The following is a 27,531-nucleotide window of genomic DNA, read 5'->3' as shown; positions in this document are numbered from 1 at the left end:
CAGAAAATAATTTATAAATACAATGTATATAAAACATTATCGTATATAAACATTATCGTAAATATTACAAACGCCTCTTCTAATTATAGGTGAGGGTAGGTACCAGTTAGGTGACTTACCGGACTGGTAGATTGATTTTTATTGATTTAATTGGCTTATAGATATAATAATATGCATTTTTTGGGTCAAACTTTCACTCCAAAATTCTATCTTTGAAGACCTTTCCTTTGTCTGTGGGCAGTTCACAGAGAGAAGAGTGAAGATAATGCGTTTTCATGTTATAAAACGTTCACTTTCAACAAAATTGTTGATGTCATTAAAACATACGGTCCATTATCGCTGTCTAAAATAGCTATAAGTACAGTATCGCATTCATCATAGAGACACTACAATGTAATTAGTTACCATTTAAAGTTGTATGGTCTATACCTTTCGCTCTTTTGGTCATAGTGAAAACTGTTTAAGTGTTATACATATTTTTCTCCGTTTGCCTGAGGTTTAAACTTTCTAATTTTACCACTTTTTATAAAGTTGCTGCACTGGAAGTATCTTTAATTATAAAAGTAAAAAATCTTTTTAACGTGTACACGTGAAAAATAGGCTCGAAAGATGCCGAATCATTCCGAACTCTTCCGAACATCGTCGCGACAATCTCGAAGTAAAACGAGAGTTGTGAAACCAAGAGAAAATATCAACAATTTTTCAGAAATAAAATATGTGGTCGACCTCATCAGACTCTATCTACAAAGAAAATAATGCTCGCACATTACAATATTTGATACACACAACATTTTACGGTAATGTGTAAATTGGATGTTTCAAATACTCAATCTGTGGACATGCAGAAGGAAAACGTAAACAAACACGTGTGCTTACGCTAGTTACCTGTCTCACCACGTGCGGGTCGTGTCGAACCTCAGTCACGTGATACGATTAGGAATCCGACAAAAACCGAAGTCACTGAACATGGCGGTGATTGAAGGCGCTTTATTCAAAACCAGGAATATATGATTCCTAGATTTCGGCTCTCTTATAGCCGACATATGCTTTTGGGGAGCTTTAAATCATCAAATTACATGTCTATGTTTAAATATCAAATGTTTAAGTTACATATCGTTACAGTGAAATTAGCAGCAATACAACTTTAATGCTTAGTTTTGTGTGACTAAAAAGACATGTAACTAAACCGGTCACTGTGTACAAATACAAAAACCTGAGCGGGACGTGTGGCAGAACGGACATGTAAAAAAGAAACAAAAACTTAAAACATCCCTCAAGCAAAAAGGTTATTTTATGTGTTAATGACGCACAGGGTCAATTGTATTTTTAAAAGGATTTTACAAATATACCTTTATTATTTTGCAAGAACAGTGACAGTGGCGTAGGAAGATGAAACGTAATGGGGGGGGGGGGGGGGGGGGGGCCAATATTTTGTAACCCCCCAAGCGCCCCGCACCCACATGGATACTTTATGTTATTTTTTCATATATCATGACATATAATCCTTGTACACATCTATAGACAGTAGCGTCGCTAACAGGAAATTAATGAATACACAAAGTAGCGTGCGAGCGCCAAAGTCTCGAGAGTTTGAATGTTTGGGGGTCTGGGGGTATCCCCCGGAGAAAATATTAAGATTCAGAATGACTGAGATGAGTTTTAAGATGTGTTTTGATGATTTTGGAGCGCCGAAGGTGCGAGATTTTGTCGTTTGGAAGGTCGAGGGGTCTCCGAAAAAATATTACGATTTAGAATGGCTGAGATGAGTTTTACGATGATTTTGCGATTTTTTGGGAGCGCCCAAGGCGCGAGATTTTGTTGTTTGTGGGGTTCAGGGGTGTCCCCCGGGAAAAATATAACGATTTAGAATGACTGAGATGAGTTTTACAATGTATTTTGTTGATTTAAAAGCGTTCTTAACACGGTAATTTTTCGATTTAAAGTACCTGCATTTAGAAATGATAATTGTGAATGTCGTCATACCATTATGCATCCCTGCTCGATCTGAACATGTACATGTATACCGGATTCACACCATGAATCTTTTAAGAGACATTTTTTGAAACACTATAATCTCTTGATGGACATTTTAGTCTAGTTTGTATATATTGAGTTATCATTATTACAAGGTTTGAACATTACATGCTTGAAAGTTTTGGGAAACACGCCGCGCAGCGGAAAATTTTCTAAAATGAAGTACAAAAAATGTGCAGGATGATCTTCTTTTCTTTCAATGTGCATTTTTTAGAACATCTCACTTGGCGAAAATGGGGGGACATGTTTCCCCCTCCCCGTCCTGGGGAACGGGGGGGGGGGGGTCCCCCCCCCCCCGCCTCCTACGCCCCTGAGTGTTAATGACTGTATCTGTACAGATTGAAGAACTAAAATGCCGCGTTACCACAAGAAATTTGAAGACAACAACTATCGGACATCAGTTTCTTAATAGAGATACACAAGAAATTTGAAATACATAATAATTAAAAAAAAAACACTTTATATTTGACCCATATTTTCCACATTTTCTCTATCTACTGACTTCTAGGAAGGATTGTTTAGAGAGACGTGCGAAATTTTGGCCTAACTTGTTCACTTGATACCTTCGAATCAGCCAAAATGTGACAAATATATTTATGCTTATGATTATAACTACCGAAGCAATAAAAAATCAATTCTAGACATTAAGATAAATTTAGTATTTTAAGACAATTATATGAAAAAAAAAGATGAAAAACACGATAACCAATAATGGGTCATTTTACTTTCTATTGTTTTATTTACATGTACATGTACTTTCATACCACAATACTTTGAACTATTCAACGTAAAGAGTTGAAATATTAATAAACAACAAAGCCGTAATATGTTTCATGGATTTTAATAGAAACAGAACCGTTGTGTATAATCTTTTCACTGGGACCTTTTAAACTAAGCACTTCTGTTTGACTGTACACCGCCAAAAATAGAGCGACTGTATCATAATAAAAAAGGAGAGACACCTTTTCAAAGATACGAAACTATTACGAAACAGAATATATATTCGCTACCTATTTCATTAGTCATTAAAAAAAGTCATTAGAAAATTGTCATTTTGTAGCTGTAGATCTACTAATAGATCTAATCATACCTACCAAACGTCCTCCCGCCAAACAACACAGAAGATAATTTCCGGCTAGCAGATGGTGATCGGGATCGTCTTTTCGCTTGACTGTAAGGTAAAATCCAAATGCATTCCGAGTAGTCTTAATGGAAAACGTCTTAATAACTTGGCGACACGATGCTATAACCTGGTGACATGATGCATGCTATGACATGGTGACACGATGCAATAATACTGGTGATGGTGACATGATGCTATGACATGGTGACACGATGCTATAACATGGTGACACGATGCTATAACATGGTGACACGATGCTATAACATGGAGACAATGCATATAACATGGTGACATGATGCTATATACATGGTGACATGATGCTATAACATGGTGACACGATGCTATAAATGGTGACACGATGCTATAACATGGTGACACGATGCTATAACATGGAGACATGATGCTATAACATGGTGACATCATGCTATAACATGGTGACACGATGCAATAACACGGTGACACGATGCTATAACATGGTGACATGATGCTATAACATGGTGACACGATGCTATAACACGGTGACACGATGCTATAACATGGTGACACGATGCTATAACATGGTGACACGATGCTATAAAATGGTGACGTGATGCAATAAAACATCTAGTCCTAAGGCAGCTATGGCGTTCCATACTAGAACATATATCTAATGAAGTTAACCCACTACTGTAAGAGCGATTTGAGTAGCTCTAGACAAAAATATTTACTACACTGGCAAGGGCCAGGGTCCAGTTTTATATCCAACCATTGACATGTATGTAAAATGTATTGGCTCACCATTCTACCCGACATGTTGGTCAAAAATCTAATACGGTCGCTATGACCTGACTTCCGGTTTTAAACTTATATCATAATCTCGTTAACGGCTTGACAAATTTCTTTCTATTTGGGATATGTCATGTGGAATCAAAATTGGAGCAATTAATTAATGTAACATGTTTCTGTAAAACGTCACCTTCCGGTTGGAAATAAAGGTCAAAGTTCAAAAGTGCGATTTTTTAGAGAAATAAAAAAAATCATCAAAAATGTTCTAGAAAGCCTATAGACCTAATATTAGGTCTACAGCATGCTGACATATATAGGTTTGTTAATGTTAATGACCTTGAATTTCATTCAAGGTCACATGGACCAAAAATCCTGAAATCTTCAAATGATTTCTTGTGAAGTTCTTGGAAGCCTAGATACAAATGTACCTAATATTAGGACTGTAGCATGCTGACATAAATGGCTACAAAGTTTCTTAATATGATTGACCTTCATTCAAGGTCACAGGTGTCAAAAAACTTGAAATCTTCAAATAACTTCTTGCGAAGGCCTAAGGACCTAATATTAGGTTTGCATCATGCTGACGTAAATGACTATCACGTTTGCTCATGTGATTGACCTTGGCCTATATTCAAGGTCATGGGAGCCAAAACTCCTGAGATCTTTTAAATACTTCTTGTCAAATTCTGAAAGGCCTAGAGACCTGAAATGGGACCTGTATCATGTTGAGATAAAGGACTAATAAGTTTGGTATTCTGAGTGACCTTGACCGAAATTCCTTGTTTTTGAAAAGCTGTCAAATTGTCCAATGTCAATTTCAAGTTGCACGATATTCTCGTCAGTCAGGACTTAAATTTCGAATTACTCAGAAGCCGTGTAATATTAACGTTTTTGGTTCTTTAAAGATGTGAAGGAAAATCTCCCGCGGATCGTGGTTAAATTTCCCAAGTTGGGAAACCGATTGGATTACTAGGTAAGACCGTAATAAAACAATCCGTTATGCCTTTACACAAGTGTACATGTAACGAGAGTAGTTTATATGTATGAGCCACAAGATTGTTTCGTGAAGTAAGGGGGATAACTCCTACTCAATAAGAAAGCGGGGAGCGAACATCCTCACACCATGATTGTGGGACTCGTGTACCTGTGTTTAGGAGAGGTTTGATTACACGTTGGTACATTGTGTATCTGTGTTTATAAGAGGGGAGCTTTGATTACACGTTGGTACATTGTGTACCTGTGTTTAGGGGAGCTTTGATTACACGTTGGTACATTGTGTACCTGTGTTTAGGGGAGCTTTGATTACACGTTGATACATTGTGTACCTGTGTTTAGGGGAGCTTTGATTACACGTTTGTACATTGTGTACCTGTGTTTAGGGGAGCTTTGATTACACGTTGGTACATTGTGTACCTGTGTTTAGGGGAGCTTTGATTACACGTTGGTACATTGTGTACCTGTGTTTAGGAGAGCTTTGATTTACACGTTGTACATTGTGTACCTGTGTTTAGGGGAGCTTTGATTACACGTTGGTACATTGTGTACCTGTGTTTAGGGGAGCTTTGATTACACGTTGTACATTGTGTACCTGTGTTTAGGGGAGCTTTGATTACACGTTGGTACATTGTGTACCTGTGTTTAGGGGAGCTTTGATTACACGTTGGTACATTGTGTACCTGTGTTTAGGGGAGCTTTGATTACACGTTTGTACATTGTGTACCTGTGTTTAGGAGAGCTTTGATTACACGTTTGTACATTGTGTACCTGTGTTTAGGAGAGCTTTGATTACACGTTTGTACATTGTGTACCTGTGTTTAGGGGAGCTTTGATTACACGTTTGTACATTGTGTACCTGTGTTTAGGGGAGCTTTGATTACACGTTGGTACATTGTGTACCTGTGTTTAGGGGAGCTTTGATTACACGTTGGTACATTGTGTACCTGTGTTTAGGGGAGCTTTGATTACACGTTGGTACATTGTGTACCTGTGTTTAGGGGAGCTTTGATTACACGTTGGTACATTGTGTACCTGTGTTTAGGGGAGCTTTGATTACACGTTGGTACATTGTGTACCTGTGTTTAGGAGAGCTTTGATTACACGTTTGTACATTGTGTACCTGTGTTTAGGGGAGCTTTGATTACACGTTGGTACATTGTGTACCTGTGTTTAGGGGAGCTTTGATTACACGTTGGTACATTGTGTACCTGTGTTTAGGGGAGCTTTGATTACACGTTGGTACATTGTGTACCTGTGTTTAGGGGAGCTTTGATTACACGTTGGTACATTGTGTACCTGTGTTTAGGGGAGCTTTGATTACACGTTGGTACATTGTGTACCTGTGTTTAGGGGGGCTTTGATTACACGTTTGTACATTGTGTACCTGTGTTTAGGGGAGCTTTGATTACACGTTGGTACATTGTGTACCTGTGTTTAGGGGAGCTTTGATTACACGTTGGTACATTGTGTACCTGTGTTTAGGGGAGCTTTGATTACACGTTGGTACATTGTGTACCTGTGTTTAGGGGAGCTTTGATTACACGTTGGTACATTGTGTACCTGTGTTTAGGGGAGCTTTGATTACACGTTGGTACATTGTGTACCTGTGTTTAGGGGAGCTTTGATTACACGTTGGTACATTGTGTACCTGTGTTTAGGGGAGCTTTGATTACACGTTGGTACATTGTGTACCTGTGTTTAGGGGAGCTTTGATTACACGTTGGTACATTGTGTACCTGTGTTTAGGGGAGCTTTGATTACACGTTGGTACATTGTGTACCTGTGTTTAGGGGAGCTTTGATTACACGTTGTACATTGTGTACCTGTGTTTAGGGGAGCTTTGATTACACGTTGGTACATTGTGTACCTGTGTTTAGGGGAGCTTTGATTACACGTTGGTACATTGTGTACCTGTGTTTAGGGGAGCTTTGATTACACGTTGGTACATTGTGTACCTGTGTTTAGGGGAGCTTTGATTACACGTTGGTACATTGTGTACCTGTGTTTAGGGGAGCTTTGATTACACGTTGGTACATTGTGTACCTGTGTTTAGGGGAGCTTTGATTACACGTTGGTACATTGTGTACCTGTGTTTAGGGGAGCTTTGATTACACGTTGGTACATTGTGTACCTGTGTTTAGGGGAGCTTTGATTACACGTTGTACATTGTGTACCTGTGTTTAGGGGAGCTTTGATTACACGTTGTACATTGTGTACCTGTGTTTAGGGGAGCTTTGATTACACGTTGGTACATTGTGTACCTGTGTTTAGGGGAGCTTTGATTACACGTTGGTACATTGTGTACCTGTGTTTAGGGGAGCTTTGATTACACGTTGGTACATTGTGTACCTGTGTTTAGGGGAGCTTTGATTACACGTTTTACATTGTGTACCTGTGTTTAGGGGAGCTTTGATTACACGTTTTACATTGTGTACCTGTGTTTAGGGGAGCTTTGATTACACGTTTTACATTGTGTACCTGTGTTTAGGGGAGCTTTGATTACACGTTGGTACATTGTGTACCTGTGTTTAGGGGAGCTTTGATTACACGTTGGTACATTGTGTACCTGTGTTTAGGGGAGCTTTGATTACACGTTGGTACATTGTGTACCTGTGTTTAGGGGAGCTTTGATTACACGTTGGTACATTGTGTACCTGTGTTTAGGGGAGCTTTGATTACACGTTGGTACATTGTGTACCTGTGTTTAGGGGAGCTTTGATTACACGTTGGTACATTGTGTACCTGTGTTTAGGGGAGCTTTGATTACACGTTGGTACATTGTGTACCTGTGTTTAGGGGAGCTTTGATTACACGTTGGTACATTGTGTACCTGTGTTTAGGGGGAGCTTTGATTACACGTTGGTACATTGTGTACCTGTGTTTAGGGGAGCTTTGATTACACGTTGGTACATTGTGTACCTGTGTTTAGGGGAGCTTTGATTACACGTTGGTACATTGTGTACCTGTGTTTAGGGGAGCTTTGATTACACGTTTGTACATTGTGTACCTGTGTTTAGGGGAGCTTTGATTACACGTTGGTACATTGTGTACCTGTGTTTAGGGGAGCTTTGATTACACGTTTGTACATTGTGTACCTGTGTTTAGGGGAGCTTTGATTACACGTTTGTACATTGTGTACCTGTGTTTAGGGGAGCTTTGATTACACGTTTGTACATTGTGTACCTGTGTTTAGGGGAGCTTTGATTACACGTTGGTACATTGTGTACCTGTGTTTAGGAGAGCTTTGATTACACGTTTGTACATTGTGTACCTGTGTTTAGGGGAGCTTTGATTACACGTTGGTACATTGTGTACCTGTGTTTAGGGGAGCTTTGATTACACGTTTGTACATTGTGTACCTGTGTTTAGGGGAGCTTTGATTACACGTTGGTACATTGTGTACCTGTGTTTAGGGGAGCTTTGATTACACGTTGGTACATTGTGTACCTGTGTTTAGGGGAGCTTTGATTACACGTTGGTACATTGTGTACCTGTGTTTAGGGGAGCTTTGATTACACGTTGGTACATTGTGTACCTGTGTTTAGGGGAGCTTTGATTACACGTTGTACATTGTGTACCTGTGTTTAGGGGAGCTTTGATTACACGTTGGTACATTGTGTACCTGTGTTTAGGGGAGCTTTGATTACACGTTTGTACATTGTGTACCTGTGTTTAGGGGAGCTTTGATTACACGTTGGTACATTGTGTACCTGTGTTTAGGGGAGCTTTGATTACACGTTTGTACATTGTGTACCTGTGTTTAGGGGAGCTTTGATTACACGTTGGTACATTGTGTACCTGTGTTTAGGGGAGCTTTGATTACACGTTGGTACATTGTGTACCTGTGTTTAGGGGAGCTTTGATTACACGTTGGTACATTGTGTACCTGTGTTTAGGGGGAGCTTTGATTACACGTTTTACATTGTGTACCTGTGTTTAGGGGGAGCTTTGATTACATGTTTGTACATTGTGTACCTGTGTTTAGGGGGAGCTTTGATTACACGTTTGGTACATTGTTTACCTGTGTTTAGGGGAGCTTTGATTACACGTTTGTACATTGTGTACCTGTGTTTAGGGGAGCTTTGATTACACGTTTGTACATTGTGTACCTGTGTTTAGGGGAGCTTTGATTACACGTTTTACATTGTGTACCTGTGTTTAGGGGAGCTTTGATTACACGTTGGTACATTGTGTACCTGTGTTTAGGAGAGCTTTGATTACACGTTTGTACATTGTGTACCTGTGTTTAGGGGAGCTTTGATTACACGTTGGTACATTGTGTACCTGTGTTTAGGGGAGCTTTGATTACACGTTTGTACATTGTGTACCTGTGTTTAGGGGAGCTTTGATTACACGTTTGTACATTGTGTACCTGTGTTTAGGGGAGCTTTGATTACACGTTGGTACATTGTGTACCTGTGTTTAGGGGAGCTTTGATTACACGTTGGTACATTGTGTACCTGTGTTTAGGGGAGCTTTGATTACACGTTGGTACATTGTGTACCTGTGTTTAGGGCTGACGTTGTGACTGTGTTTAGGGGAGCTTTGATTACAAGTTGGTACATTGTGTACCTGTGTTTAGGGGGGCTTTGATTACACGTTTGTACATTGTGTACCTGTGTTTAGGGGAGCTTTGATTACACGTTGATACATTGTGTACCTGTGTTTAGGGGAGCTTTGATTACACGTTGGTACATTGTGTACCTGTGTTTAGGGGAGCTTTGATTACACGTTGGTACATTGTGTACCTGTGTTTAGGGGAGCTTTGATTACACGTTTTACATTGTGTACCTGTGTTTAGGGGAGCTTTGATTACACGTTGGTACATTGTGTACCTGTGTTTAGGGGAGCTTTGATTACACGTTGGTACATTGTGTACCTGTGTTTAGGGGAGCTTTGATTACACGTTGGTACATTGTGTACCTGTGTTTAGGGGAGCTTTGATTACACGTTGTACATTGTGTACCTGTGTTTAGGGGAGCTTTGATTACACGTTGGTACATTGTGTACCTGTGTTTAGGGGAGCTTTGATTACACGTTGGTACATTGTGTACCTGTGTTTAGGGGAGCTTTGATTACACGTTGGTACATTGTGTACCTGTGTTTAGGGGAGCTTTGATTACACGTTGGTACATTGTGTACCTGTGTTTAGGGGAGCTTTGATTACACGTTTGTACATTGTGTACCTGTGTTTAGGGGAGCTTTGATTACACGTTGGTACATTGTGTACCTGTGTTTAGGGGAGCTTTGATTACACGTTGGTACATTGTGTACCTGTGTTTAGGGGAGCTTTGATTACACGTTGGTACATTGTGTACCTGTGTTTAGGGGAGCTTTGATTACACGTTGTACATTGTGTACTTGTTTGGGAGCTTTGTTACACGTTGTACATTGTGTACCTGTGTTTAGGGGAGCTTTGATTACACGTTGTACATTGTGTACCTGTGTTTAGGGGAGCTTTGATTACACGTTGTACATTGTGTACCTGTGTTTAGGGGAGCTTTGATTACACGTTGGTACATTGTGTACCTGTGTTTAGGGGAGCTTTGATTACACGTTGGTACATTGTGTACCTGTGTTTAGGGGAGCTTTGATTACACGTTTGTACATTGTGTACCTGTGTTTAGGGGAGCTTTGATTACACGTTTGTACATTGTGTACCTGTGTTTAGGGGAGCTTTGATTACACGTTTGTACATTGTGTACCTGTGTTTAGGGGAGCTTTGATTACACGTTGGTACATTGTGTACCTGTGTTTAGGGGAGCTTTGATTACACGTTGATACATTGTGTACCTGTGTTTAGGGGAGCTTTGATTACACGTTGGTACATTGTGTACCTGTGTTTTAGGGGAGCTTTGATTACACGTTGGTACATTGTGTACCTGTGTTTAGGGGAGCTTTGATTACACGTTGGTACATTGTGTACCTGTGTTTAGGGGAGCTTTGATTACACGTTTGTACATTGTGTACCTGTGTTTAGGAGAGCTTTGATTACACGTTTGTACATTGTGGACCTGTGTTTAGGGGAGATTTGATTACACGTTGGTACATTGTGTAATTCACAGGGCAGCATTTCAAACATATATATACCTAAATAATACACATATATAAATATTTACGTACATTGTATATTGGCAATCAATGTTACTGACTTATCCAATTCCATGTATGCCTCCACATGTTTAGAAACGTTTTTATCAATATGCATGTTTGTTCAAAAATATCTCATACATGTTGGTTTTCATTCCTGATTAATCCGAGATTTTGATTTTATTTATATCATGATTGTTAAAATAAAGCCTGAGTAAAAGGAGCGGGTCGGTGTGACTTGTAAATAGTGTTTAATACGGTCTCTGTCACTCAGCTGACGGAGCATGCTTCTTTGGCTCAGTCGGTAGAGCCGTAGATTTCCACGCCGGAGACCCGGGTTCGATTCCTGGTCGGGGCACTCGACAGGAATGTGTATTTCCCTGTTGTCTACTCCTGTATTTGTCTAACCAGATTAATATGCAAACTCAATTTTAACTTTTGTCTCAAAAAACTGATTGGGAAGAAATAGTGCACGATTTTCTTTGTTGATAAATAAAAAAAATGTGTGTTCCAGGATCCATTGTTCATAAAATCAACAGAATCAACATGTAACACTGGTAGACCTAAAGTGTTCTAATAAGTTCTCCCAGTGAGCTGTTTTCATATTACGTTCAGTTATGGCGGTTTTATGTAGAGCTGACAAACTTTATGTTTAGGCTCCAAATTTTATATTCAAGTATTCCGCTTGGTGTTTAACCTCTGGGATATTCAGCTGATGGTATTGAAGATACATGTATGCATATTAATGATTAAGTATTTTCTCGATAAATCCAAGATGGTGGCTATGGTCCCTAGAGAGGTCGACATTCAGCACACTTTTCTAACAAACACCTATAACACAGACAGCCGCCATCTTTTATATTAAATTTGCCATGGATGAATGTACATTGGTAGAGTTACCTAGCTGAGATCATAGACAAAGGCAAAAGAATCTGGCTTATAAATATTAATTATAAGTGGGGTTGCTTACTTTGGTTTTTACAGACTTCAAACATCCCAGAATAATCAGACCTGTCTAAAATTAAACACAGTAAAACAATTGCAAATATTGTGGAAATACAAAACAAAATCTACACGTTTGTACAGGCCAAATAACTGTGTTAATATGATAAAGCATGAGCTTTATTTTGCTGAGTTTGTACATTGATCGTTTCTTCATTTCTGGTTCCGGCTCCATTATTACTATACACCGCCTGTATGGACCGTCGCTGTCCGGCACTGCCAATGTCACTCTAAATACTGCCTGGAGTGGACCGTCAGTGCCCTGCAACTCCAATGTCGTCCTAAATGCCGCCTGGAGTGGACCGTCAGTGCCCTGCAACTCCAATGTCATCTTAAATACCACCTCACTGCCCAGCAACTGATATGATCAAACTATTACCACGAGTATTATTTCAAAAGCAATGGCTCCAGGGACCGAAAATTTGTTTATACATGTAAATACAAACCAATTTTTTTACACCCAAATCATATTTCAAACTTACTTTATTTAGACACTCACAGTAACATTTAAAGTTAAAAAGTGTATACTATTGTAATCGAACTTCTTTTGCCTGCAAATTGCAATGAGTAACAAGAAACTGATTCGGGACAATTTAAAATTAATCCTTTATTGAATAAAATTGCTACAAAGGTTTTATTTTGGATTAAATTGAGTTTAATTGAGTTAATTACTTTTCCTGTGTGGTCCACGTTTTCTTGAACCCGTCTTATAAATGCCGAACCGGTCTTATCTGTTTTCTCGATTATCATGAATTTATCTAACAATTTTGTCGATTATCCGGCTAACCGGGGTTGAGTATGACGAAATCGATATTAGCGTTGTTGAGGGGTCATCGAAAATTGCATGAATGGTTGAAATGCGTGATTAACTTTTCTCTTGAAGAACAAAATAAACAACTTGCAGAGCAGGATTTAACAACCAATACAAACATGGCGAACACGGTGTCGAATTATACAGATATGTTTATTTCTTTACAAACATGGCGAACACGGTGTCGAATTATACAGATATGTTTATTTCTATACAAACATGGCGAACACGGTGTCGAATTATACAGATATGTTTATTTCTATACAAACATGGCGAACACGGTGTCGAATTATACAGATATGTTTATTTCTATACAAACATGGCGAACACGGTGTCGAATTATACAGATATGTTTATTTCTATACAAACATGGCGAACACGGTGTCGAATTATACAGATATGTTTATTTCTATACAAACATGGCGAACACGGTGTCGAATTATACAGATATGTTTATTTCTATACAAACATGGCGAACACGGTGTCGAATTATACAGATATGTTTATTTCTATACAAACATGGCGAACACGGTGTCGAATTATACAGATATGTTTATTTCTATACCAAACATGGCGAACACGGTGTCGAATTATACAGATATGTTTATTTCTATACAAACATGGCGAACACGGTGTCGAATTATACAGATATGTTTATTTCTATACAAACATGGCGAACACGGTGTCGAATTATACAGATATGTTTATTTCTATACAAACATGGCGGAAACACGGTGTCGAATTATACAGATATGTTTATTTCTATCAACATGGCGAACACGGTATGTTATTTCTATACAAACATGGCGAACACGGCGAACACGGTGTCGAATTATACAGATATGTTTATTTCTATACAAACATGGCGAACACGGTGTCGAATTATACAGATATGTTTATTTCTATACAAACATGGCGAACACGGTGTCGAATTATACAGATATGTTTATTTCTATACAAACATGGCGAACACGGTGTCGAATTATACAGATATGTTTATTTCTATACAAACATGGCGAACACGGTGTCGAATTATACAGATAATTTTATTTCATTATTTCTAACAAACATGGCGAACACGGTGTCGAATTATACAGATATGTTTATTTCTATACAAACATGGCGAACACGGTGTCGAATTATACAGATATATTTATTTCTATACAAATATGGCGAACACAATATATACATGTATGAACCTTCATTTTAAACTAGCGTTCATGTGATTAACAATTCAGTCAACACTAATATCCCAATACATCGATGGACACTTCCAAAACTCTTTCTCACATACAACTTTGATGTATATGGACAAATACTGTACTTCGTTGTGAATATTAACGAAATTTACAAAGAACTCCGTCTTGCTATTTTACATTAGCACACACAGTAATATATTAGACATGATCTAATTTGCCACGTTTCTCGTGAACTATATGATCACGTGGAGATTTAGCATATCGATTCAAAGTTTTTATCTTTTAGAAACCCCGAGTTAACGTTCCTTTTGTGACAGCTGGATTTAACGTTGAGTGTTCTCAGGGTGATGTCCTAGAGCCACTGGTTTTTTTTTGTTGTTTTTTTTTTTCTTTTTCTTTTTTTCTTTTTTTAAGTACTTGACATACTCCTTTTTGTCAAAGAAGCTGCATATGTAATTAAAAAATTAAGAATCTTTGATTCGGTCCATATAGTGTCATACTACCCTGGTAGACCTCACAGATATCAATATATGTATATTCATACAAAAATCATTTTCAAACTATTTTATTCTATCCAAGTCAATTACAGTGTACTTCGTTGGGAATCCCAAACTTTCGTCCGGTAGATAATTATTTTCTCGGATAAAGGGTTTGGTCTTTGCTGTTGTATCCGTGTTCATTTAGTGAGACACTTAAAGATGTTCCACCGACGACAGAGCATAAACGATACCCATCATTGAAAAAAACTGATATTTGTTCGTTTATAAATATGAAATAATTTATTTTACATGCGCAATCAGTGCATCATTCTCCATTTAGGACATGGAGCCATGGAAATTTGTTGGGACGAAATATTTTTTAAATTCTTATCTTGAAATAAAAATTAGAAACTCGAACATTTCAGTGTTGGTAATGGTTAAATAAGTAACTTTTATAACTGAAGAGGAATACTAATTCGACTTCTCCTGTTTTTGATAGAGAAAAAAAATCATTTGTCAGCGGTGTAGCATCTTCAAACACGATTACCGTATTCGACCCAATAAGCGCCCCCGTCCCTATAAGCGCCCTCCCCCTTTTTGAGGCCTCAATTTCAATTGTCCATGCATAAATAAAGACCAAAACTACACGAAACTGTTTAGATTTGCAATAATTTCGTCTTAGCATTGTTTCATTTTTCAATTTTTCAAACGCCCTGGGCGCTTATTGGTTCGAATACGGTACTTCTAAAATGGCGTGTAGCCACTAGTTATTCACGTTCATTCTGTACAAGGTCTGTACGTGGTGATTAACCTAACAATACAAAACAATTAACTAGTACCACGTGACCACGTGTGTCTGAGTGTACGCTATACGTTAATACCTTAACATTATCAGTCTGATAAGAGGCCCCGAGGGCCTGTATCGCTCACCATGCTAACGGAGACCCAGCAACGCTATTTTGGTTTACTGGGTACAGTATAACTCCTTTAACTAAACGATATTGATCTTCTGGAATCACGATTTTTATGAAAATTAATTGAATAAAAATTAAAAAAATAATAATAATATAAATAGTATTGTGTTCCATAACTTTCAATATGGGATACAGTGTTTCAAATGAAATGTTGACGGAAGTCGCGCCAAGGCTGGGGAGCTAAATATAAGCCATACAAGGCTATAACGTGTAACGATATCCATTCAATGGCAGTTTGTGAATTGTTCTTAAACTGCCTTTCAGGACATTTGACAATCATGATGATAAAAAGCTGAATTACACCGGAACATATGAATTGATATGATATCCATTTCAAATGTCAAGCATTCATGTAAATGTATATATCAGTTGACAAACCAAATGTTCATTTGCATTCAATGTGGAAACATCATGGTTGAACTATGGAAGACACGGAACATGCAGTAGAATTCATGATGTCATATGTAAATATCCCCATTCAGAAAACGTCATTGTTAACAATAAACAACAAAACATGAATTTCCATATGACATCACAAGTTAGTGCTTACTAAGTGACGTCATCAGTTAATGTCTACCAGGAGAAGGACGCATCTCCAAGATACACACCGTTGCTATGGTTGTTATAAGTAAAAACAGAACAAAGAACATTCGGTCAAGGACGAAAGCAACATCTCTCCATTCTTTATACACTTCCTCTTCGTAAAGTTCCTCTAGGTGGCGCGTCTGTAGCAAATCAATTAACTCTTTAATAGCGTCCTCGCGCTCCAGGTAACTCTCTCTGTATATATTATTTTCAATAGTTGACATACTATTCTCTATATCAAAGTGGTCTCTCACATTTGCATCCATACGTATGATTTCCGGATCCTCCATCGCGACTCTGATTTTCTTGTTTTTATTTTTCTTCCGGTTCCGGTAGTCTAATATTCTATCCTTTGTTGCGAATAGTCGAATATTTACACAAAGACATTTAGCTATGAATGTTAGCACAACAACACGAAGCCAGGCAGGTACTCGTTTGGGTTTACCGCGCTGGTGATGTATGCTTAGGATCCAAACAGAGGTTAATACCGACATACAACTCATGGACAGGACCACCATCAGATATATACCTGCAATATTATACAAATATATCTCAAATATATATAACAACATCAAATCTTAACAGAGGTTAGGACCGGCATACAACTCATGGATAGGACCACCAACAGATATATACCTGCAATATTATACAAATATATCTCAAATATATATAACAGCATTAAATCTTAAAAGAGGTTAGGACCGGCATACAACTCCTTGACAAGGACCACTATGAGATATATACCTGTAATATATAACAGCGGTTAGGAGCGACATACAACTCATAAATAGGACCACCATGAAATATACACATGTACCTGTAACATATACGACATATAAAATCTAAACAGAGGTTAGGACCGACATACAACTCATAGAAATGAAATATACACATGTACCTGTAACATATACACATATAAAATCTAAACAGCGGTTAGGACCGACATACAACTCATAGACAGCACCACCATGAAATATACACATGTACCTGTAACATATACGACATATAAAATCTAAACAGAGGTTAGGACCGACATACAACTCATGGACAGCACCACCATGAAATATACACATGTACCTGTAACATATACGACATATAAAATCTAAACAGAGGTTAGGACCGACATACAACTCATGACAGCACCACCATAAATATACACATGACCTGTAACATATACACATAAAATCTAAACAGAGGTTAGGACGACTACACTCATGAACACCCCTAAATATACACATGTACCTGTAACATATACGACATATAAAACTAAACAGAGGTTAGGACATACAACTCATGGACACACCACCACATACAAATATAACACATGTACCTAACACATATAACGACATATAAAATCTAAACAGAGGTTAGGACCGACATACAACTCATGGACAACACCACCATGAAATATACACATGTACCTGTAACATATACGACATATAAAATCTAAACAAGGTTAGGACCGACATACAACTCATGACACACCACCATGAAATATACACATGTACCTGTAACATATACAACATATAAAATCTAAACAGCGGTTAGGAGCGACATACAACTCATAGACAGCACCACCATAAAATATACACATGTACCTGTAACATATACGACATATAAAATGTAAACAGAGGTTAGGACCGACATACAACTCATAGACAGCACCACCATGAAATATACACATGTACCTGTAACATATACGACATATAAAATCTAAACAGAGGTTAGGACCGACATACAACTCATAGACAGCACCACCATGAAATATACACATGTACCTGTAACATATACGACATATAAAATCTAAACAGAGGTTAGGACCGACATACAACTCATGGACAGCACCACCATGAAATATACACATGTACCTGTAACATATACAACATATAAAATCTAAACAGAGGTTAGGACCGACATACAACTCATGGACAGCACCACCATGAAATATACACATGTACCTGTAACATATAGACATATAAAATCTAAACAGAGGTTAGGACGAATACAACTCATGACACACACCATAAATATACACATGTACCTGTAATATACATATAAAATCTAAACAGAGGTTAGGACCGACACAACTCATAAATATACACATGTACCTGTAACATATACGACATATAAAATTAAACAGAGGTTAGGACCGACATACAACTCATGGACACCAATAAATATACCTGTACCTGAAACAATACGACATAAAACAAACAATAGGACCGATACAAATACACACCACCATAAATATACACATGTACCTGTAACATATACGACATATAAAATCTAAACAGAGGTTAGGACCGACATACAACTCATGGACAGCACCACCATAAAATATACACATGTACCTGTAACATATACGACATATAAAATCTAAACAGAGGTTAGGACCGACATACAACTCATGGACAACACCACCATGAAATATACACATGTACCTGTAACATATACAACATATAAAATCTAAACAGAGGTTAGGACCGACATACAACTCATAAACAGCACCACCATAAAATATACACATGTACCTGTAACATATACGACATATAAAATCTAAACAGAGGTTAGGACCGACATACAACTCATGGACAACACCACCATGAAATATACACATGTACCTGTAACATATACGACATATAAAACTAAACAGAGGTTAGGACGACATACAACTCATAAACACCACATAATATACACATGTACCTGTAACATATACGACATATAAAATCTAAACAGAGGTTAGGACCGACATACAACTCATGGACACACCACCATAAATATACACATGTACCTGTAACATATACGACATATAAAATCTAAACAGAGGTTAGGACCGACATACAACTCATGGACACACCACCATGAAATATACACATGTACCTGTAACATATACGACATATAAAATTAAACAGAGGTTAGGACCGACATACAACTCATGGACAACACCACCATGAAATATACACATGTACCTGTAACATATACGACATATAAAATCTAAACAGAGGTTAGGACGACATACAACTCATGGACAGCACCACCATGAAATATACACATGTACCTGTAACATATACGACATATAAAATCTAAACAGAGGTTAGGACCGACATACAACTCATAGACAGCACCACCATGAAATATACACATGTACCTGTAACATATACGACATATAAAATCTAAACAGAGGTTAGGACCGACATACAACTCATAAACAGCACCACCATGAAATATACACATGTTAAAATCTAAACAGAGGTTAGGACCGACATACAACTCATAAATAGCACCACCATAAAATATACACATGTACCTGTAACATATACGACATATAAAATCTAAACAGAGGTTAGGACCGACATACAACTCATAGACAGCACCACCATGAAATATACACATGTACCTGTAACATATACGACATATAAAATCTAAACAGAGGTTAGGACCGACATACAACTCATGGACAGCACTATAATATGTAAACTAAAGTCGCTCAGAACACACATGAACCTAACATACTTGGAAGCAACGTACAGGATAGCCTCTGTAGATAGGACGTTAGGATAGCTTAGATAGCTGGATAGCTCTGTAGATAGGACGTTAGGATAGCTTCTATAGATAGGACGTTAGAACTAATTTTGTCCCTATATAGAATATCGCATGATCGTAGAAGGTGTCTAAAAGGAAGTTAACGTGCCTTCCTAACGTCCACATTGACACCGCCTCACTTTTGACCTAGAGATGAACTTTCAACCCTTTGTGAGAAAGACTATGGATTTTGTCTTCTGTCCGAAATTTTCTGCTCCTGTTTAGCGATCAGCATAAAGGGAGTGGGACGACTGGCTTGTCGGTTTTCAGTATAATGTGACTGGGTGGAAGCATGTTGGTTCTGTTTCTGGCAGCATGGACTATTAATGTAGGAATATAAAGAGCAACATATCCACAATTGCAAAATGACACTACACAGATATACCACCGCCTTCAAATACATACATTTAAATTCTTAACACATCGCAGACAGGAAAGATCCTCCTCAAATGGCCCTAGCTGTTAATAGGACGCTATACAGGGAAGCCACCCCTCCTGAAATAATCCTAGCTGTTAATACGAAGTTAGGCTAGCCAATATAGCTTGCGTTTGTTTTTGATTGGACGACCATACAACCAATCAGAAGACAGTATTGATACTTACTAATGACGGAGATGGACTCCGATGTCTGTGGCATTTTGTCCGCCACCATCAGCATGAAGACAGTTATAGTGAGGAGTACGGAGAGACCCAGAGTTATCTTCTCACCACTTTCCGGCGGAAGTAGAAAGCCGGCCAGGCACAGGAAGGACAGTATAATACATGGTATGATGATATTCATGAAGTAGTACTTAATGCGCCTGCGTAGGTAGATATAAAACGTCACATCCGGGAAGGGTTCTGAGCAGCAGTTGTAGTAGACCTGGTTCCTCTCTACCCTATTCTCTACCAGTTCCCACTCACCATTGTCCACAAAGTTAGACAGATCTATCGTCGTGGAACGATTGAAGACATTCACCTGGAACAAAACGTCACAAACAATCATCTATAAACCCAGAGGAGTCCGAAGTGAGTGTTAGGCATTCTTTCTAAAATCTCGTAAGGCGGCGCTACCGGTTATCCGAAACGAGCTCTAAAGACGTCAACGGTTCTGTGATACTCGTGGACCAGTAGGCGTTAGTGTAGTTTTAACGGAATATGCTGAAATTGTGTTTATAACATGTGGTATTAATGTTAAAGTAAGTACAGGGAATGATAGGCTCTAACATATACTTGTAGAAGCTGTCCGTAGACGGGATATGATAAATCAGTTAAATAACAACAAACAAACAAGATATTTAATTTCAGATTAGATGATATTCGTGGAATGGAATGCGCTAATGCAACAACATTTTCTCAAACGTTACAATTATATAATGAATGGGCACGAACTGACACAGACGAGGGGAACCTTTGGTTGGCACTTGTTGAACTGAAGCTTTCCGTACATTGGACATGTTGTTATTTGAATTCCTACAAGCACACAAATGTTTGACCTGAATTCCTACAAGCACACAAATGTTTGACCTGATTCTTGATAAGCATGTATGTCACAGGGGAAACTGGACAGATTCAGTTTATAAAAAAAACACAACATTACTGTTAGTTTTAACATTGGAAACATCATCGTTTACACTTCAGAAGTTTTTTTTTTTAAATTAATTGTCAGACGACCTATGCCAGCTTCTGTATACCGTAAGACGACAAACTTTCCTGTAACTGTTTACTGAAATGCTGTGTGTGGAGGTACTATTTGTTACTAGGTTGTAAACAGATTTAATCCCATAATAGATTTGCCTGTTTGACTATATAACCTGTAAACAACCTAAATAACGAATTCGTTAAACTTCAAAAACTTAACCAGTTGGTTTTTAATGAAATAAGTGAGCTAACCCGCTAATGGAAGCCATATTGTCCTGGACACTCGTAAAATGGGAGTTATCTCCCTGATGTATGGCAATGTTGGTTCCCAAAGTTCGTAAAGCTGTTACCAGTCGGTATCAACAATACATTTTTATTGTATGATAAATAAATATACGTCAGAAAGCGCATCTTCTCCTTCATCGGCCCGTATTACAAACTGAATATGATTTATACCAATGATACAAAGATACAAATATATTACCGAATGTACACAGATTCCGAACTATGGCAAAACCAAATATGCCAACAAAGGGTATTATTCAAATATCAACCTGTTTTCAGGTAGACACGGTGATATATCAACTCGAGGATATATCACTTACTCGGGTTGATAACTAACCGTATCCACTTGAAAATTAGTCGATAATTGTATAGTATCAAGGCGGGAAAGTCTAGTTTCAGCCAATCAGGAGAGAGCAAATCACACAGTCATATAATATCATGTCACCCATGTCACCTGAGGCTGTATTGCATGGCTATCCATATAGTGTCATGTAGCGTCGACACAATTACGATTTTATCAGTATAATTTTAACTTTTTTTCTTCAGAAAACGTGGCTGGTTTTACATTAAAAGATACAAACAACAAGATTTGCGTTGAAAAGGTCAGACACGTAATTTCTATCTATGGACCATTGATTTGCAGTCGCGGTTTTTTCGAATTTATTTGAAAATTACGGATAATCGTAACAATAAAATTTAAATGAAACGTCGAGGTACGAGAGAGAACAAATACTCTTTTATGCGTGGATATGAGTGGTAGGGATATTCTACCCTCGGCAAGCCTCGGGCTTTACAACACTTTGTGACCCTAACATAGAATATCCCTATCCTTCATATCCACATATGAGAGAGTATTTATTATTACATTCGCCACAAAAGCAACAAACTCAGCATTTTATTGAAAAATGTAGAAGTGATGTCGGTCACCCCTATAGTTTTAATGGTCACATATAGTACTGGTACGACATCTTCGTATTACGGGAAAACATGGAGATTATCATTTATATATTTTGTTCCGTAACTGACTTTAAACATATTTTATTGAGTACAAAAATGAAGTCTTCTCAAATCAACATGACATATATACAGATGAAGACATACATGTAGGTATGAATAATAATTGAATTCATCACAGTACATATTAACAAAATATACTATATATCGTATTATCATATAATGTTTAAAGTGAATAGTCGGGCAAAGAAAACCAGTCTAAATGCGTTCATTGGCCTTCCAAAAGTTCTCACATATTAATACGACGGTCAAGTTCTGCTTAGTTTCCCAGTTCTGACCATAAAAGTAAAGAAACGTTGAAAGCATTGAAAGCGAGGCTGCGTGGAAATGTAACCACGGACATAGTGAGCCGGGAGGACGTTTTTAAAATGTCCATACTTTAAATTAATTTCTTCGTACGCAGACGGATTTTGACGAGAGATTTTATTTTTCCATTTCATAAGAAATTATACTGGATACATTCACACCATTTTTACCGACTTTAGCCATCCTTGCCCGACTGTTCACTTTAAAATCTTTTGCTGCACTTTATAAATAATTGCACAAGTTCAAATACATGACAATTTACTTCAAAAGTTTTCATTTCCGCAAAGTAATAAATTTAAATTGACCTGTATATTTAAATCATTTAAAACTAGGAGTATATCTGTACGGGCAGCAGCATAATTTTGACATTCAAAAAAGTAATGGTTAGCATTTTCACAAGTGTAGTTACAATTTATACAAATAGAATTTGGTGCCAAATTTACACGAAAAATGTCATCTTTGAGAGAACTACACTGATGTTTTAATTTATAATGTATAATATTAAACTTTCTTTCTCCATAATTAAAGTAACATGGTAGACTAGTTGAAATAGGTCGGGAAAGAGGTAGTTTCAAGGAAGAAAAGAGGTAGGGAATTAACATTGACATCAATGGTGTTCCAGTTTCCTAAAGTAGTGGGAAAGTAAGATTTCGTTGTAGTAGAATTTAGAATTCGGAATCTTTCGTTATTTTTTAAAGTATAAGATAATTATAGTCTAATGTAGGAGGCAATAAGTTTGATAGATAACTTGGAGTCATATTATTGTTCATCTTACATAGTAATTGTAGTTTTCTTTTAGCTCTTCTATCTAAAAGGGGTTCCAATTCTGTTTCAAAATATAACGATTCATTTCTTGTATAAAACAGTGACCCAGTTATTTTCATACTTATGAATCAAGAAGAGCTTTTAATATTTTATTCAAAACCAAAATATTTACACATAGACATTTTTAGAATTTCAATACTAAGAATGCATCGGTTTTAAGTTTATAAGTACTTGTTTTTATTTATTTATTTATTTTTTTTTTTTTTTTGCTTGCTTGTTTGTTTGATTAATTAACGTCTTATTTACAGCCAGGGTAAGGTAAGGACGGCCTCCCAGGTTACAAGTACAAATATGAGCTGAAAATCAGTTATGATATACATATATATATACGGTCAAACCATAAGGCCAAGTTGTGGTCTACAATTTCAATTTACATTTTTACAGTGTTAGGCCTTGTATAATTGTATAGTGATTTCTGCAGGTATATTTCCATCCAAACATACATAAAACAAAACTAAAAAGAATTTTACAGTGCATACATTCTGTGTTGTAACTTATGTTTATTAGACATCACGCATGTTTATTTGTCCATTTGAATGATTTTTACAGCTTAATTCACCAATTCTGATGGTTTTCAATTAGAACGAATATACGTATCCGGCCTACTATAACTTTCTGCCGGGTACGAATTGGTCCCTACGTATACGTGTCGTAGTGGAGCACTGACTCCGAAAATCACTCGGGCATAGTTTTCTATACTTTTTTGTAGATTTCCAATTATTTTATGCGTATACATGCATTTACATATTATTTTTGTCCAAAACAAACATAACTACCATTCTTAATATCTACCGTACCGCTAACAAGACGTCAAACTCACAATTTGTGGACTTGTCGTATAAATTCCCTTCAGAAAGACCTCCATATGTATTATGTAAAAAAATAATGCCTCGGTGAGAATTAAATATTTTATGTGGTTCAGTTTTATTAACTAGTAGGTAAGTGATATAAAACAAGTACGATAAAAATGGAAACAAACGTTATATAATGGTTTGCATAATCGTTACTTTGCTCCATTAGCAGTAATAGGTACCAATTGTAGCTCTAAAGGCGACACCATTTTCTGTCAAAAAGTCTTTCGAGCTTCAATATTGCAGCTAGTTTTCAATATGATTACTGAAAACAAAATTGCATGTAGAAGTTTCCGTCCAGTTAAATGTTACTCAGTATTGTAACAGTAGGATTACGGGAGTATAAGATATACTCTTAAAGTTATTTATTCAGTGTAAAATTCTTAGCTTATACTTTTGGTGTGTTAAGACGAAAACATATCAGAGACCACTAAAATGTACGTGTTACTAATTATGTAAACCACTACTCTATGTTCTGACCGTCTGTATCTACTGCACTGTAAGCGTAAATATGATGATTTTGGCAGTACTGCAAAATTCGTTTTGAACTTTTATTTGTACTCGTAGAATTAAAACGTATGAATTGTAAGTCTTAAAATTCTCAAAATGGTGTTAATGTTTGATAGTGAATAACCTATTAAAAGCTCTTCTTGATTCGCGTTTATGAAAATTACGGCACATATAACTTTAACCAATTAATCTACTTTATTATTCATTTTTTGAAAAGTTCACAATTAAATTTTGTCATGGTAATCTTCAAAGGAGCATCCGACAGCTGCTGATGTATTAAGCGTGTAAATCGTTGTGTTTGATGTAGAAATATTGCTGTTGTAAGTTTTCATGTTGTGTTAGATAAAGATCTAATTTGTACCAGGGAAATCCTTCAATTCTTTGAAGGATATTAAGTAACTCCCATGTCTATATAGTGTTACAACCTGATATAATCTTATTTATAATTTTTGTGAGGAATTCACTTCCTAAATCTCGTTTGTTGATTTATATCACCGCTGCTACAGGAACATTACGACGCGAGAGGTGTGATATCAGTGCCGTTATATCTACCGATTGTATGTTAACGACTAAATTCCGCAGGTTTTATGTACTTTGATGTGAAATCAATTAAAAATAATTTCAGAATATGCTAATCAAATTTCTGTCGTGTTACCCGAATACTCCATACATCACAAAGTGTCTGATTATTTAAATTACCATGTTTATACAGATGTTAAATACCTCGTAAAACATAGAAAACAGAATTAATGGTGCGAAGAAATTTAAAAAGTCCATTCTGTTGAATGTACAATGTAAGTGTCTGAGGTAGTCAGCTTGGAATGTTTCGAGTGACTAGAATTTCTCTTTAGAATTATTAACTGTTATATTGCTATGAGAGTCTCCCATTAGCCTATTTGTTTATGTAGCCTGTTTACTTTTAAAGACGGACTTCCGGTGCATAGCTACGCTTGTCACTCATGTTATATGATGCAACTTTTAAGGGTTCTAAATCATACAAATATTAATTTTAAACCGAACACAGACAGCAGTTTGTATCTTTCAGTTGTTTTATCATGCTTTATCGCTGATTAGCACACTTTACCAGTGAACATGTATTACATACAGAAATCGCCCTTCGACATAAAGTTACCTCACATACATGTATGTACGTACATGTACATTTTATGCCATTCGGAACTCCTCAAATGTAACTGTCGTAAATTGACCCCGAATGTGCCACAAGTGTATCCATTTTGAAACAAAGGGTCGATTTTTATAACAACTGGGTGCCACTGAGGACACAAACTCTCGAAAGGCGTCAGTTCATTGAAACTGTATGTTTTCCGTCTAGAAGGAGAAAATGCTACATTTAATTTCTTAAAATACGACTATGTCAGTTCATCATTTCAATAACTATTCATTTTCTAAATGGGGAGAAATAAGGTTTCCGGCTAAGAAAATATTTGATTTCCTTACATATTCTTACAACTATCACATTCGAGGTTATGTTTGACGTCCGAGGTAATTATTGACGTCCGAGGTAATGTTAGACGTCTGAGGTAATGTTTGACGTCCGAGGTAATGTTTGACGTCCAAGGTTATGACTGACGTCCGAGGAGTTCCGATTGTTACACGTACCTGAAATCCATGATAGGCCCAGGAACCTAACTTGAGTTTACACGTCTGGTCGTCAAATGGAAAAAAAGTAATGTCGATTTTACAGGAGCTCCGAAAGCGTACCACAGGACCCCAAAATACCCGGCTGTCATTGTGGACCATAGCGAGGCTAGGCATGTACCCGGATGTGTAGTCGTCAACACTGCAAGAGATATATATGTGGAAAAAAATGATTGTACCTGTCTTCAAATGCATATCATGTTCCCATTAAATTTCACAATAAATTTCAAGGGCTATGGTATGACCTTAGGATCAAGCTTCAAGGGTCGAGGTCTGACCTTTGGATCGATTAGCTACTGTACATATATGTAGTGCCATGTAGTATTTATCGTTTCAAATAAACATTACAGTATGAATGATTTCCAGTAATTAACGGCAATTTTATGTTGCAATAAATACAGAATGTATTTCTATCTGTCAAAGTCCATATAAACAAAAAAAATCTTTTCTCATATCTCTGTAACACATTATCTAGCCTAGTCTGTCTTTGGTCTGAATGAAGTGGAAATATTACTTGGACACGATGTGTACCCGTAATGGACACTGTGTAAAATTGTAGTCTAAACATCGTGCACTCCGTGTCAGTTCACACCGTGTGCACAATGTGTAACCTTTAGTCTACTACCAACTGTAGAAACTGCAAAATGATTCCTTGCCTTTGGCAATTTCGTCAAAACTTTTGGACAAGCTTCAAGATTATATGGTTAATGAAGATGCCCAAGGCCTAGGGGCAGATAATCTTCAGCATGCACGCTAGCATTGGTGACGTCATACGTTTTGGGTGTACCCACTTTTGCTTGGTTAGTTTAAAGTGACGTCAT

General features: G+C 37.2%; 1 protein-coding gene across 1 annotated transcript in view; it reads right to left on the bottom strand.

Annotated features, from left to right (window-relative positions):
- Nucleotides 1-13,950: 13,950 nt before the first annotated feature.
- Nucleotides 13,951-27,531, bottom strand: part of LOC138306098 (neuronal acetylcholine receptor subunit alpha-10-like) — a 43,619-nt gene continuing 30,038 nt past the window's right edge. The window contains exons 4-6 of the mRNA XM_069246461.1: nt 26,672-26,852; nt 20,244-20,598; nt 13,951-16,587 (exon numbers count right to left, since the gene is read on the bottom strand). Of these exons, the coding sequence (XP_069102562.1) occupies nt 16,040-16,587; nt 20,244-20,598; nt 26,672-26,852 (1,084 nt within the window). The 3' untranslated portion in view covers nt 13,951-16,039. The remainder of the gene's footprint in view (nt 16,588-20,243; nt 20,599-26,671; nt 26,853-27,531) is intronic.

The sequence above is a fragment of the Argopecten irradians genome, chromosome 13 (genome assembly GCF_041381155.1).
Source record: "Argopecten irradians isolate NY chromosome 13, Ai_NY, whole genome shotgun sequence".
Lineage (NCBI taxonomy): Eukaryota > Metazoa > Mollusca > Bivalvia > Pectinida > Pectinidae > Argopecten > Argopecten irradians.
Note: the sequence above shows the minus strand (reverse complement) of the source record. Positions and strands in the feature narration are given on the sequence as shown.